At 35.6% G+C, this 14909-nt stretch overlaps 2 protein-coding genes across 2 annotated transcripts in view; one reads left to right on the top strand and one right to left on the bottom strand.

The window, feature by feature from the left end:
- Positions 1–1840, top strand: part of LOC107715802 (netrin-4-like) — a 17257-nt gene extending 15417 nt beyond the window's left edge. The window contains exons 10-13 of the mRNA XM_016522006.1: positions 83–151; positions 269–439; positions 527–1752; positions 1789–1840. Coding sequence (XP_016377492.1) covers positions 83–151; positions 269–439; positions 527–663 — 377 coding nt within the window. The 3' untranslated portion in view covers positions 664–1752; positions 1789–1840. The remainder of the gene's footprint in view (positions 1–82; positions 152–268; positions 440–526; positions 1753–1788) is intronic.
- Positions 1841–1893: 53 nt separating this feature from the next.
- LOC107715767 (mitochondrial intermembrane space import and assembly protein 40-like) lies at positions 1894–7102 on the bottom strand. The gene is made up of 3 exons (XM_016521961.1): positions 7087–7102; positions 2782–2880; positions 1894–2532 (listed from the first exon to the last, which is right to left on the bottom strand). The coding sequence occupies exons 1-3, from the start codon at positions 7100–7102 to the stop codon at positions 2216–2218; spliced, it is 432 nt and encodes a 143-aa protein (XP_016377447.1). The 3' UTR covers positions 1894–2215.
- Between the last annotated feature and the right edge of the window lie 7807 nt (positions 7103–14909).

The raw sequence follows: 14909 nt of genomic DNA, 5'->3' as shown, positions 1-14909 counted from the left end.
TATATATATATATATATATATATATATATATATATATAAATTTGTAATAACCTCTGAAATGTTTCTTGTTAATTCTTTACAGGGAAGTGCAGCTGTAACGAAAATAAACTGAAAAGTGTGTCAGATCTTTGCAAGATGAAACACACATATGGTGAGGTTTTTTAGTGTATTGAATCATTTAATTTCATGCTATGAATCATTTCGGTTGACACTTGCTGTCTAAACATTTAAATCTAATGATAGAATTGACTGTTTGTGGTGTTCATAGTGATCAAAGCCAGCGTGCTGTCAGCTCATGATAAAGGCACACACGCAGTTGTCCTGGTGAAGGTGAGGAAGGTGTTTCGTTCTGGAAAACTGCCTCTCTCCCAGGGCACACACAGTCTCTATCCGCTCTCCTGGACCAGTCGTGGCTGCACCTGTCCCATCCTCAACCCAGGTACAGCACCCAACAACTATTTGGGTCATGGCTTTGATTCAGTCAAGTTCACCATTAGAGAAGTGACTTTTGTGTCTCCATCTTTAGGTGGGAACTATCTACTGGCAGGTCCTGAAGATGTTGACTCAGGACGGCTACTGGTCACCATGCAAAGTCTAGTAGTCCCCTGGACCCCCATCCTGGGCTTTCAGGTCACAGAAGCACTGCATCAGGGCTGCTTATGAGCGTGACTTTACCCAAATACAAGTACAGTAGCTCAACACTGCCCAAACTTGAAAGCCCTCACTATACCAAAAAAGGCAGCCGGATCCTAAATAGACCATGATGCAACTGATAGAGATATCTGATATGTGATAGAGACCGGATGCAACTGAAATGGAATGAGGGTAATTACCAGAAACAAGATTCATGGAGAAATCGCATGGCAACGTGCACTGAATAGCCACTTCAAATAACTGTAATAGTTATACAGCACCTCTTGAGCAAGGCTCTTAAAAATAACTCTTTATCTTGGCGGCTGTTGCCTTGTGGACATGGAAGAACATGGATATGGCATTCATAAGACTGAATGAACCGTTTCTGTACTCATTTCTCTGTAGTTTCTAGATTATCATCTTCAAAAATTTGTTTCTTGAAGATGACAAACGCAAGCCAGTGAATCCACAGGACATTTTTGAGATTCATTCACACTTATTTTATTTGCTTCTCTTACTACATCTCAGTCAGGTGTTTTTAAAAATGCATTTGAACATCACACAATTGAAAAATGAAAAAAAAAAAAAGTTACAGTCTGATTTAAATTCTCCTAGTGCTTATGCATGATTTGGACTCAGTATCTTTTGTTTTATTAAAAGATTTTTCAGAAACAGATATATCACAGATGAAAAGATCATTATGGTTCTTGTTTAATCAAAATAGGAAAATTCACATTAAGGCTTTGAATGACATGTCAATCTTGGATAAACAAGTGTCATTGATTGAATATATCAATAAGCCACATAAGCTTAAACATATTTAGGAGTTATAAAAAGGATCTGATATTAGCACAATTTTTAACTGTATATTATTAGCATGTGTTGAAAATGGATCTAGAAACAGCCCTCAGTGTTAAGATACTTCAATTGAACGAAACCTACTAGTCTTTGGAACAACAGATCTTTGCATGTTCTTACTAAACAGAAGATCCATTCTTTTATAATGTGTTGTTTTGCCATTATAATCGTTTAACGTCAACAAATTATGTATTTTTATCATCAGATGATGGGTAAGGCTACTGGTTTACTTACTCACACCCCCTAATGTTTGTACTTGGTGTGCAACCTTGGGCTACATGCTTTCCAACACTTCAGCAACAGAACATTTCTTCATCATAAAATTGTTTAATCATGTTCTACAACAAAACAGCACATGAAATGTTTATTTGTTTTGTTTATTCAATCTCCAACGCCAGTTGACCTTTGATCTGTTGTAGCACACAAGTCAAACAAGCTAAGCTTAGGTTGTGGAGCAAATAATAATCAGAAAATACAAAGCCGGACGGTTCAAATGGCAGCTAACGTTTCACAGGCCAAGTGCAAACTGACCTGCCATTCTTACAGATCCTCATTTTTTCATAGGTCCCTTAAGTGCATGTTAATGCCATTCGAATATTTGATTCACAAAATGCAGTCAGGTGGAGAGCATCGATCCAGTGGCATAGTTAGATATGATCTCTTCATACTCAAAAGTGGAGCTCTCTTTGCTGTGAGGTGTGAAGGGAATGAAGCCAAGATAATATTAGCTAGCTGCTGGGTTTTCTGTGGTTGCTGGTGTGGAATCAGGAGAGGATGTAGGGACAGAGTCAGTGGGTGCAGTATCCGCCCCACCAGAGGGGGCGCTGTCATTGTCATCTTCCTGAGGGTAGAGCTCAGGGTACTTCTGCATACACTCCTGCATACTCTGGAAGTTTTCCACACAATCTGAACCCTTTACCTCCTCTTTACTATAGTGGAAACAAGAAAAGGCGTCCTTGAACTGCTGTCCACAAGGGCCACTGGCCATGCCACCCAAACACGGGCAGTTCCAGTTTATATCACCATTAGGGAGAATAAGACCTGTAGGACCAAATGAAATGAGTGTAAAAATGAGTATCCTAGACACAAGATAAGGCATATTTCTTGCTAAACTACATGATAATTCTTTACTCAAGGATTAATATATTAGCTCAAAAACTTACCGTGATCCTCATATGGATCATTTGGATCATCTTTGATAAGCTCAGCATTACTGGGTGCTTCATGATCCTCCTTGGTGACAAATATGATGCGATCTTTACCTAGTGAGAGACAAGATCAAAAACTTACCGTGATCCTCATATGGATCATTTGGATCATCTTCGATAAGCTCAGCATTACTGGGTGCTTCATGATCCTCCTTGGTGACAAATATGATGCGATCTTTACCTAGTGAGAGACAAGAAGGACGTTATACACAATGTTATCAAATGTTTTAGGGGGGACCAAACAACCAGCCACTGAATATCACATATTAACTGACCACTAGACCAGTGTTATTATTGTTAAAAACAAAAATAGTAAAAAATAATATATATATTTAACCGAATTAAAGCTCAAATTAAAATAAATATGAAATGTTAAATTAAATATACAAATGTTGACTTGCCAATTAACTAAAATATGTTTAAGTACAACAACAACAATAAATCATAATAATAACAATAATAATAATGTAATTAACTATTAAAGCTAAATGGAAATATTAAAAACAAAAACTACTAGAAATGTTCCTGACATGCATTACATAAACCAGAATTATGTTTGCCGATTATATGAAGTGTTGCATTAAGATTAGTATGATCCATTCTTAATCTAGTATATATAATAAAGTCCTTCCTATTTATATAATGCTTAATTTTACCTTGTTTTATGTTACTTTGCATTCTATAAAAATGTCTTCCTTTTTACATGAGTTCCAGTAGTTCTGCCATTTACTCCTACAAACTTGCTTAATCACAGACTTTCCTTCTGCCCTGCTTAAAGTGACTGCTACGCTAATATTATTCATTTTAATTGCTTCTTTAGCCATTTTTGTCTGCTGTTTCATTCCCTCGTATCCCTACATGCGCTGGTACCCATAAAAATTGCACTACACTTCCCATTTCATCATGACATTCAAAATAAAAGTGAAGAAAATAACGCTTCTCTTGACCGAGCAAGTGACCCATTTTTTAAGTTTTCTACTTTTCAAATGTATACGTTCAAATTTATATGTACAGATTATCATATTTTATTTTATTTTATAGTTAATTTTATTTCGGGTTCACCCAAGCTGTATTTCTGGCTGCTGCGTGTTCAGCTCCCATGCAAAAAAAAAACCCAGCTTGTGTGCGTTCCCTTCCCTTCTTCTTCTTCTTTTGATGTTTTATAGCGGTTGTCAAACCAGCTTTTGGTGCATATTCCGCCACCTACTGGGATGGATTGCGTTCCCTTCTTCTTCTTCTTCTGTGAGTTTATTGGCGGGTTGCAAACCAACTGGAAAGGTGCACACCGCCACCTACTGTCCTGGAGTGTGACGAAGATGGAACACAAAGAAGATTTCTATATTCTGTTCCTTAGACCGCTATTTCTCAAGAACTTCATTAATGCTGTAATTATTTTATAAAATTCTACTCCTGCCTTTAAAATATTATTTAAGGTAAATTCCAAAATACCCAAAGCTTGCATATCTCTTATAAGTTCAGTTCTTTCCTGTTCTTTTTTTTATTTTTATTTTTACATCTAATCAAAACATGCTCAACCGTTTCCATTTCCTGACATGCATTACATAAACCAGAATTATGTTTGCCGATTATATGAAGTGTTGCATTAAGATTAGTATGATCCATTCTTAATCTAGTATATATAATAAAGTCCTTCCTATTTATATAATGCTTAATTTTACCTTGTTTTATGTTACTTTGCATTCTATAAAAATGTCTTCCTTTTTACACGAGTTCCAGTAGTTCTGCCATTTACTCCTACAAACTTGCTTAATCACAGACTTTCCTTCTGCCCTGCTTAAAGTGACTGCTACGCTAATATTATCCATTTTAATTGTCTGCTGTTTCATTCCCTCGTATCCCTACATGCGCTGGTACCATAGACTGTATAAAAACAATTGCACTACACTTCCCATTTCATCATGACATTCAAAATAAAAGTAAAGCAAAATAACGCTTCTCTTGACCGAGCAAGTGACTCATTTTTTAAGTTTGCTACTTTTCAAATGTATACGTTCAAATTTATATCAGTTTTAAACTGTATAAATTTAAACTGTTTTATCAGTTTCTAAGACCCAGACTTCAGTCTTTTAAAAACTATGAAAATGCTTCTACAAACAATTATTTCATTTATAAAACTACGATAATCCAGGCAAAGAGTGGAGTAAACAAGCTGCCAGTGTTTACATTATGAAATTGATTTATTTAAATAATAATAATAATACATTTTTCACAAATTATGTCACTCAGTTGTGTTGTGGCTCCCCCTCCCTCCTAAAGTTTGGGTATTTGTTTACCAAGGGACAACAATGAAGAGCATGCCTCAGACATATGATGAAAACCAAGGTAAATATCACTTGTCAACAGGATATTTTTATTATCAAGCTCTGTTTCTTAAAATAGGAAAATGTTGTGACATTGTGTGCATTTAAGATTAATATACTGCTAGCTTGTCCTTAGCAAGACAAAGGAGTATAGGCCATTTTATTCCAAAAATGTGATGGAAATGCCATTTGTTCATGACAATCTGAGGAACAAAACAGAAAAGAAAAGAAAAAAAAGTTTCATGTATGTTCTGGACATTGTTAGCGCAGATATCTTGCAAGAGTCTGAAAAGGCTGTTTATTTGTCCCAGTAAAGTTGAAGAAAAAACTAAATGTATTTGTCAAGAATATCAAAATGATTTGTAGTACAGTTTCAACCATAGCAGTCCCCTGCCACTTTTCTTCGTGTCTAATTCTTTAAAAAAAAAAAAAGGCTTGTGTACTGGGAATCTCAGTCTCAGGAGACTGAACAGTTGCAGCTATTTTACTGTCGTGCCCTCAGACTACACCGACAGCTTGTCAGGAAACAGCATGCAGGCTGTGTTTTACTAATTAACCGAGGCACCTGAGGTGAACAGCCCTGTGCTTTTCTGCGGACAGCTTTTTACCCACATATCTCATTACAGAAGACATACTGAGAAACACAAACTGGGCCTAATATTTTTTATTGATATGCGATTTGTTGCATTGTTGTGAGGTTTTATACTTGACTTTTTAAACAGAAAAAGTTTGTGGGGGATTAAAACTGTATTATTGATTATTAACTAACTGTTAAAAATTGGTGTAGAAATAATTGTCGCTTAGAACTTGCTAGTAAATGTCACAAATAATTACAATAAATCGGCTAGTAACACATTTAACTCAATTAGGCCTAAATGTGAAATTTTGAAGTAGAAAGACTAAAATAGTATTTTCTTGTTAAACGTATTCCAATAATGTTTGTTTTCTTGCAACTTTTAAAAATGTTTATTAGTTTTTATACAGCGTAGCTTTTTTTTTGTAACACTAGATAAAAGGTATTTTGGTATCAATGTACCACTAGGTGGCAGTATATGTTGATTATTACTGTTTTGCTTAATGACAGAGATTATTCAGTGGTTGTAAAGAAACATCAGCTTTCTGTGGTTGTGTTTTGAATAAATAAGTAAAATAAAATAAATAAAAAAAAGAACAGAATGGAAAAATTTTCCATCCACTTCATACACCTCACTTGCCTCTACATCTTGTTAGCCGTTTCCTCTGGCTGGCTGCACAGACTCTTTCACCTACAATGCCTTTTGGAGATTGTGGATCCTTGGGTTGGTGTATACTGTAAGTGTTTGCCCTTCAGTCACTTTTTTTGTGTAGAGCTTGTATCAGCTCATCTGGTTTTGGCATGGAGAGATGCTAAATTGAATCTGCATGAGGGAGGAAATAATGTCACACCTATCACCTTCACAGGCCCTCTTAGGTAAATACTTATTAAACACTATCTAATGATTAACAGATCGTTATTTAATGTAAATTGAAATGCTTACAAATGTTATTAAAACTTTCAATTCATTTGATCATGTACTTTTTAAAATTCTTCAAATGATTTTGATAAAATGGATTACAATGATTAAAATCATTAATAAATCATTAACAAACATTATATAATGCTTAACGGCTCATTAGTTAATGTTACAAATGCCATTAAACTTTCAATTCATAAGATCATGCACTTTTTTACAAATCTACAAATGATTTGAACAGAAATTATACAATGATTACAAGTTTATTTGTTATCGTACTTCTGAATTCTAACAAACTCTTTAAACTTCAGTTCTAATTTTCTTTTTTTATTACATTTACAAATCTTGTGAAATAATTCGTAATTTTAAGCACTTCACAAGCTATTCATGTTAACATTAGTGATTAACTCATAATCACAGTCTGTAAAGTTTGCATATTTGGTCTTCGTTTGACTTCTACGGTCTTCACATCTTAAGGAATAATTTATTAATTATTTGTTCATGTTTTTTGTAGTACCAAATCTAAAGTGGAAACTATTCATCAATTGTAAATGTTTATAATGACATTAGTACCTTTATGAGCAGTCATCTCGATGGCAAAATGTGTCCTAACCTGAATTCAGCCTGTTTACACATCTTTACAAATCATTTATTAATCATCTGTTTTTGTAGTACCCAATCTAAAGTTGAGACTATTCATCATTTGTAAATGTTTATAAACCTTTCAGTATCTTTATGGGCATTGGACGTTTAGCTGTTGTAACAGTGTTTGTGTAAAGGGTGGTTAGTTAGCCTAAGTTTATCTAAATGCTTGCTAAAGACATAACACACATTGTAATTTGGGTGCAAAACATGCTTTTATTTTCGCTCAACACTTATATTAGTATACTATTGTGTACCATTAAACAGAATATTCCTTGAATCATTTATCAACAGGAGAAAATACATTTTTCAAGAAAATACTTAATTTATCTTTTATCAAAACAATGTAATATGTATAAACAGATTGAACCGTGTTGTTGACCCCTTAACCGACCCTTAAACCTACCCATACCACCAAACCTGTGCCTAACCTTACCCGTATCACACCCCAATAGCAGCAAAAGTGTTGTACATTTACAAAAGCTTTTAATAATTGTTTAACATCTGTTCAAATCATTTGTAGATTTTCAAGATGTGCATGATCATATGATTTAAAAGTTTAATGACAATTGTACGCATTTTAATTTTCATGAAATAATTATCTGTTAATCATTATATGTAATGTTTGATAAGTTTATTAGTGAACATTAACAGGCACATTATCTCATGTTTTAGCTATGTGAATATATATATATATATATATATTAACTAATGATCCATTAAGCATTATATAATGTTTGCTAATGATTTATTAATGAAAGTTGATTTATTAATGAGTATTAATCAAAAGTTAAACCAACTTCTGTAGGATTACATGACAATAATGACTGCTAAAAATTCAGCTTTGCCCCTTTGACCTTAAGAAATTTCTTTCAAATGCATTTTAAAAATATTATTTACCATAAACTTTTGAATGGTAGTGCTTGTGTCATTTTATGTGTGTGTATATATATATATATATATATACAGTATACATACATTATTTCAGAACACCTTTTTTTAAAGATATAAAACAAAATTTGATGGGTTTGGAATGACATCAGAGCTATTCCTTTAAAACTTTTTCTGAGCTTGTGTGGTCGGCTTAGCTGTAATTGGAAAATGTCTGGTTAAAGAAAGTCGCTTTTAGGATATGATGAATATGACAGATAATTATAGCGTTCTAATGCTAGAATCCCTTGCTTTCATTTACAAAACAGCTATATTGTGTGTGTAAAATAAATAGGGCATTCTTGAATTTATTGAAGCTGTGTAGGCGATCTGTTACGTGGAGCGGTCGTGCTTGTTGACTGGCTATCAGAATGCTTATGTAATTGCTTCTGTCTGTGTTGTTTTTACTCCTGTTGGAAGCGCTGGCCAGACTATCTCTTTTTGTTATTTGCTATGTGTAGATGCAGGCTGTATAGCTGTTATTTCTAAAAAAAAAACGTTCAGATCATGTAATACTTAATTCAGTCTAAAGCAAGCAGTTAAAGCGAAGGCAGATTTTCACAGATTGGTGGGTGGCTGCCTGGCAGTCTCACACTTTGCCTTTCTTCGTACAGCCTCAATCCCCAGACATTGCCTCATGCATGCTCTGTTCCATTCTTCATGATCTGTCCACAGTGTTTGTTATCCAACCAGTGGAGTTCCCAGAGTCTGTAATGGCCGATCTGAGTGACATATAATCTGACCAATTGCAGCCCAGAACTGACCGCAGATCTTTATAACATCAGAAGGGCTCCATTCGCGCTGGAATGAGATGGAGAGCCATTATCCCCTAGTGTTTGTTATCCAACCAGTGTAAACCAGAGTAAACCAGGCCATTGTGGATGGACAATTGTTTTGTCAAAAAAAATTCCCTGCTTTTGCATGGACAAATATTATACGTGCTGTATGGATAATGCTTGTTGTTTGGAGAAATGCATTAAAATTCACTAGACTAAAAAAAAAAAACATTTTTGTTTCTTCAAAAGAATTTTCTTCTGAACAGTTCTTAAAAGATCCACTTTATTTAAACCAACATTTGAATGTTTTTCCACTATAAAGAACCTTTTGTCCACTGTAAAAACCTTCTGTGGATGTTAAATGTTCTAAATGGAACCATCGATGCCAGTACAAAAATCGTAATTTTTTTAAGAGTGTGCTTAAATATTTCAATACTTAAACAGTAAATAACCAAGTCTGAAAATGAGGTTGGTGACCTTTATTGTTATTCTCTCGCCCAATGAACTTTTACCACAATTATAAATATAATTATCAGGTCTCCTTTTCCTCAACCTTTACAATAAAAATGAAATTGCTTTGGTCTTGCCATCAGATTAGTCTGGGCTCAGAAGCGTTCCAATTTTCTTCATCTTTAACCCAACCCAGCTCTCCATTTGTTCTATTCTCAATATAGTTTCAGTAGTAGTGTTTTTTTGCTTAGGGCTGTTGAGGAATTTATTAAAAATGAACTTGAAACAAATAACTCAGAGAATCAGTGCTCCCCATGACCTGTATTTAATTATCCCTTGTCTTGAAGCAGCATGGGGTCAGCTAATATTTTATAGATTATAGCAGAGTCGTATAGTGCCTGTGGCGTTCCATGTTCTTTTGCTCAGTCTGCACCAAAAGTCTGAAAGAGAGAATGTCCTGTATATTCATAAAAGCAGAACATAATGCTGTGACAGATCCAAAGATATTCAGGTGGCCGACATACAACACTAGCAGAGACCTCAAGCCATTATCCAGAGTTATTGATTGCATTTCTGTCTGTGTGAGAAAAACATGTGATAATAGTCTGTTTAGTATAGTATGTTTTTAAGCTGCATCTTTGACATGATAAATGCAGAAACACATGATTTTTTTCATAGCACGCCATTTATTCTGTCACATACCTATTATCTAATCCATTGAGGTCTCTTTCTGTGCTGAAGTGTAATCATTTTCTCTGAGCTAGAACTGCATTGGGCAGCTGATGACATCTTTGATATAACAGGAAGATGTGTCTGTCATAACCCGTTAAATCATTCACATCATCTTAGACTTCACAGCTATAAGCGTTGATGAAATCAGCATCACAGGGCAACTGTAGATAACCTCTTTTTGCTTGGTCTTGCTTTCCTCTCTTATTGGCAACGATTGTGGGTTTTGGTCCTATTTTTCCGTTTCTTAAATGTGCTGTTCCATTTAGGCCAGGCTGGTTCATAATCCAGGTTCTGGGGTTGAGATCTGTGTGCTGCCTGAGTTTTCAGGAAGAAGAAAAGAATAACATATAGACCAGCAATAAATAAAACAGGTGGTGGAATATGGGTCAAACAAACTTTTTACTAACTATTATCAAACATTAAATCAGTATTTAATTCAAATATGAAAATATATTAATCAAAATTGCTATGACTTTTAAATCATGACATGTCAAACTCATCAAATAATCAAAAGGTTTTCTGAGATGTAAGTTTGTTGCTTTGTAGGTGCTTGCTATGGTGTTCTGATTGGTTACTAACTTGGTAGGGTGTTGCTATGTGGTTGCTATGGTGTTCTGATTGGTTGCTAACTTGGTAGGGTGTTTCTGTGTGGTTGCTATGGTGTTCTAATTGGTTGCTAACTAGTTAGGGTGTTTCTGTGTGGTTGCTATGGTGTTCTGATTGGTTGCTAGCTTGGTAGGGTGTTTCTGTGTGGTTACTATGGTGTTCTGATTGGTTGCTAACTTGGTAGGGTGTTTCTGTGTGGTTGCTATGGTGTTCTGATTGGTTGCTAACTTGGTAGGGTGTTTCTGTGTGGTTGCTATGGTGTTCTGATTGGTTGCTAACTTGGTTGGGTGTTTCGATGTGGTTGCTGTTGTGTTCTGGTTGGTTGCTGATTTGGTGGGGTGTTGCTATGTGGTTGCTGTGGTGTTTTAGGGTGGTGGTTAACTTGCTATAGTGTTGCTGTGTGGTTGCTATGGTCTTCTGGTTGGTTGCTAACTTGGTAGGGTGTTGCTATGTGGTTGCTATGTTGTTGTGGGTGGTTACTCTCATAGTTAAAGGGCTTTGCTATGTGGTTGCTATAGTGTTCTAGGGTGTTGCCATTTGGTTGTTATGGTGTCCTGCATGGTTGCTAGGGTGTTGCTATGTAGTTGCTATTGTAATTCTACAATTTGTTTATGTGATTGTTATTGTGGGTCCAGGGCTTTGCTCTGCGGTTGCTATAGTGTTCTGGTTGGTTACTATGGTGTTCTGGGTGGTTGCTAGGCTGTTGCAACCGTGGGTCCCAGGGCTTTGATATGTGGATTCTGTTGAGGTACCAGAGCTTTGATAATAGGGCCTTTCGCACCGCGGGAACCTTTTCATAGTACCAGAACTAATTGTGGAACTACCCACTTTTTGGCGTTTTCGCACCGCCGGAACTGGGTGCGATTTTAGTACCGGACTGCCTTTTTCGAGAACCAAATTAGCTCCTACTCCGGAGCAGGGTCTAACCAGCACTACTGGTACTAAACTGGTACTTAAATGACGTAAGTAGACATTGATTGGCCAAACACGTACAAAAACGCCCTCCCCCGCCAATTTTTTTTTTTTTTATATTTGTCACGCAAATAGTGCAGGATGGATTACTGTACGTCATTAGTGTGATCCAGAAAAACGGATACAATAATGTTTGAAGAACACTGTTAACACTGAGTTGCCTTATTAATGACAGAAGAATGAGCTGAATTCTGAGTTTTATTTTCCACTCCCACTTACAATCCAGACAGTCATCTGTCCAAGACAAAGAGGAACGCTGAGCTCATCAATCTCTGTGTTAGTGCTGTTCTCCGCTAATCTGAGACCCAGCTGAATCGTTCTCATAGAATGGAAAGGTTAAGGTCTTTTTATGGACAACAGTTCGCAGATGAATGTATGCCAATGTCCCTCAGAGCCACCGAATCCCTTGAGAAAGTGGGACACTGTTGTGGAACACAGATAGTCACATGAGGGCATTTGATCCTTGCTGCTTCCAAAGAGATTGGTTTACCACAAAGCGATCATTAGTTACAATGGGTTGCAACTTGCAAGCAGAGACTCTGCTACTGGACATGTGTATCTCTTTCAGGATCCCTGAATAGTCGACAACAGATGAAAAGAGCATCACATTAGCTTATAGTCATCATGAAATCACTGTTTGCTAGAGTGTTGCCATGGCATTTCTTTGCAGTTGCTAAGGTATTCTGAGTGGTTGTTAGTGTTCTGAATGGTTGCCAGGGTGTTACTATGTGCAGTGTTGGGTAGATTACTTACAAAATTGCAGTTCGTTACTGATTACAAATTACATGACAAAAATTGTAGTTAGTAATGTAATCCATGACATTACATATTTTAGGTGACATAATCAGACTACGTTTTGATGACTTTTACATTACTTTTGATCTATTGATTTAAATAAGATAATCTTGTACCATACTCATATAAAATACAAAGAGAAAGAAAATATATTATAGTTGTTGTTAGTAACAACATGAAGTGCTTTAAACATTATATTACAACATGGCTTCCCAAACCGGGGTTCGTGAAGGAACTTTAGGGTAAATAAAAACGAAAAGCCTATGTTCATGTGTTCAATGTTGAAATGTTGAGAAAAATTATATAAAATTGAAATGATTTTTGTAAATCCAGTGTTCAAATGCAGTGTGGCCTCTCAATTTACTGTGTAATTTTAGCCACCTGACTAGTGACTAGTCTTTGTGTGTGAATGTTCACAACTTTTTGAATGTATATAAGAATAAGAAAAAATCCATAATTTATGTCATTTATTGCTGTTGTGTGAATAATATGTAATCATGTAATCAATGAAAGTACTGTAGTCTTATTACATGTATTTTCAAATGTAATATAATCCAAATTCAAGTACAGTACTTCATTTTTGGAATCTGATTACATGTAATCAGTTACTACTCAGCACTGTGGTTTCTGTTCTGGGTGGTTGCTAGGATGTTGCTGTGTGGTTGCTATTCTAAATTAATCTTACTTGAATTTTTGGTGCTTTTTTTTTTGTTCAAGTCTGTTAACTTTGAGGCTATTGGTCAATAAAAAGAACTAGCACTTTGATATGTTCCACCCTAATTTCTTGTTTCAGTAGGAAGTATGCCAGCACAGGAACAGCCAAGTGCCTTTAACACTCTCACTTGTACCTTTGGCCTAATTGAAATCACTTGGACTGCTTTAATTTATTGTGCAAGACAAATCTAGACACATTACACAGGCATAATTCCTCACATCCTCTCCCCGCTGACCCTTTGGAACAGTCTGTCCTCGGGTGGCTCTGTTCTGTAGTTTTAGTGCTCTGGCTTCAGTTCAGTGGGAACTTGAAGAGGCTTTGTGTTTCTCAGTGGAGGGTGTTGAGCCACCGGCGCCGGCGGTCACTGTAATTTTTCCTTGTCTGTGTATTGTGTTATGACCCAGGAAAGAACTGTTTTGTGTGTCAGCATTGAACATTGAAGAGCATACAAGTATACACATAAAAACTTTGATTATAGACTGACCTCTTACCACCATTGGTTTGAAATAGGGTATTTTGGATAATAACAGGGTTCATTTCCTGATGTCCACTTACAGTGTTGGTCACTGCAGTTAAAAAAGAAACTAGTCTCTTATGCTCACCAAGGCTGCATTTATTTGATAGAAATGCAGTAAAAACAGTAATATTGTGAAATAGTGTTACAATTTGAATATATTTTCAAATGTAATTTAAGTAATTTATTCCTGTGATGGTAAAGCTGAATTTTCAGCAGCATTATTCCAGTCTTCATTGTCACACGATCCTTCAGAAATTATTGTAATATGCTGATTTCTTATTATTATCAATGTTGAAAAAAGTTGTGCTGCTTAATATTTTTGTAGAATCCATGATACATATTTTTCAGGATTCTTTTGTGAATGGAAATTTCAAAGAGTGAGTGTGTGTGTGTAGGTCGCTCTGACCTATAGGCTTAAATGGGCAATTTTTTTATACTTTGCCTTGATGCTTCTATAAAAATGCCAAGGAGGTCAATGAAACAATTATCAGTCAGCAATCCCAATTTAAATCTAAATTAAGCCCAGATCTCTTACAACAGTGTGGAAACAGGGTGTTTCAACACCACACGCAACACCTTTGGTCATTTATAGCTCTTTTTGCCTGAAGCAACTGTTTTTATGTGTAATGTGGGCTGTTACATGTTATTGTATTCATCTGTTTGATATCAGTTAGTAAAAGTGTCTTCATAGCACATTAAGCTCTTTTATTTCAAAGGATCAATGAAAATTAAATTTTTCATTTTATAAGCCATTTAAATATTCTACTTCTGCATGCGTTTATTGGTGTTTGAGGCATTTTGGCTTCTTTTGAATGTCCCCAATAACCCTGAGACAGATGAGACACAAAGAAAAAATGTAATACTGTATATAAAAAGCCATGTAGGAGTGATTCAAGCCGATAGTTCGTCTCATACGGTTCTTCCAGCTGACTAAATGGACAACATCTGAACCCAATAAACTCTATAAAGCGCAGACACAGACTTCATTTGTGGAAGATAACTTTTTTATTATTTTTTTAATCTTGTTTTACCTGTGAGACTCTGTGGGGTTGCTTTTTATCCACCCACTGTGAATTTACTTTTGCTTCAATTCTTGGGTCTCACTAGACAGCTATGTTTTGGAGACTTGAAGCTTTTTGCCCTAAAACTACTTGACCTGATTTTCCTCAGTAACCAAATCCACTGGATAAACTCCAGGTTTTGTATTCATTTTTCTGTGTAAATGGAAACTTTTAATTTAAAATGTATCAGATCACCATAA

This window comes from Sinocyclocheilus rhinocerous, unplaced genomic scaffold (assembly GCF_001515625.1).
Source record: "Sinocyclocheilus rhinocerous isolate Xijiao unplaced genomic scaffold, SAMN03320098_v1.1 scaffold899, whole genome shotgun sequence".
Lineage (NCBI taxonomy): Eukaryota > Metazoa > Chordata > Actinopteri > Cypriniformes > Cyprinidae > Sinocyclocheilus > Sinocyclocheilus rhinocerous.
The sequence above is the reverse complement of the archived record's forward strand: the minus strand, read 5'-3'. Positions and strand labels throughout refer to the sequence as shown.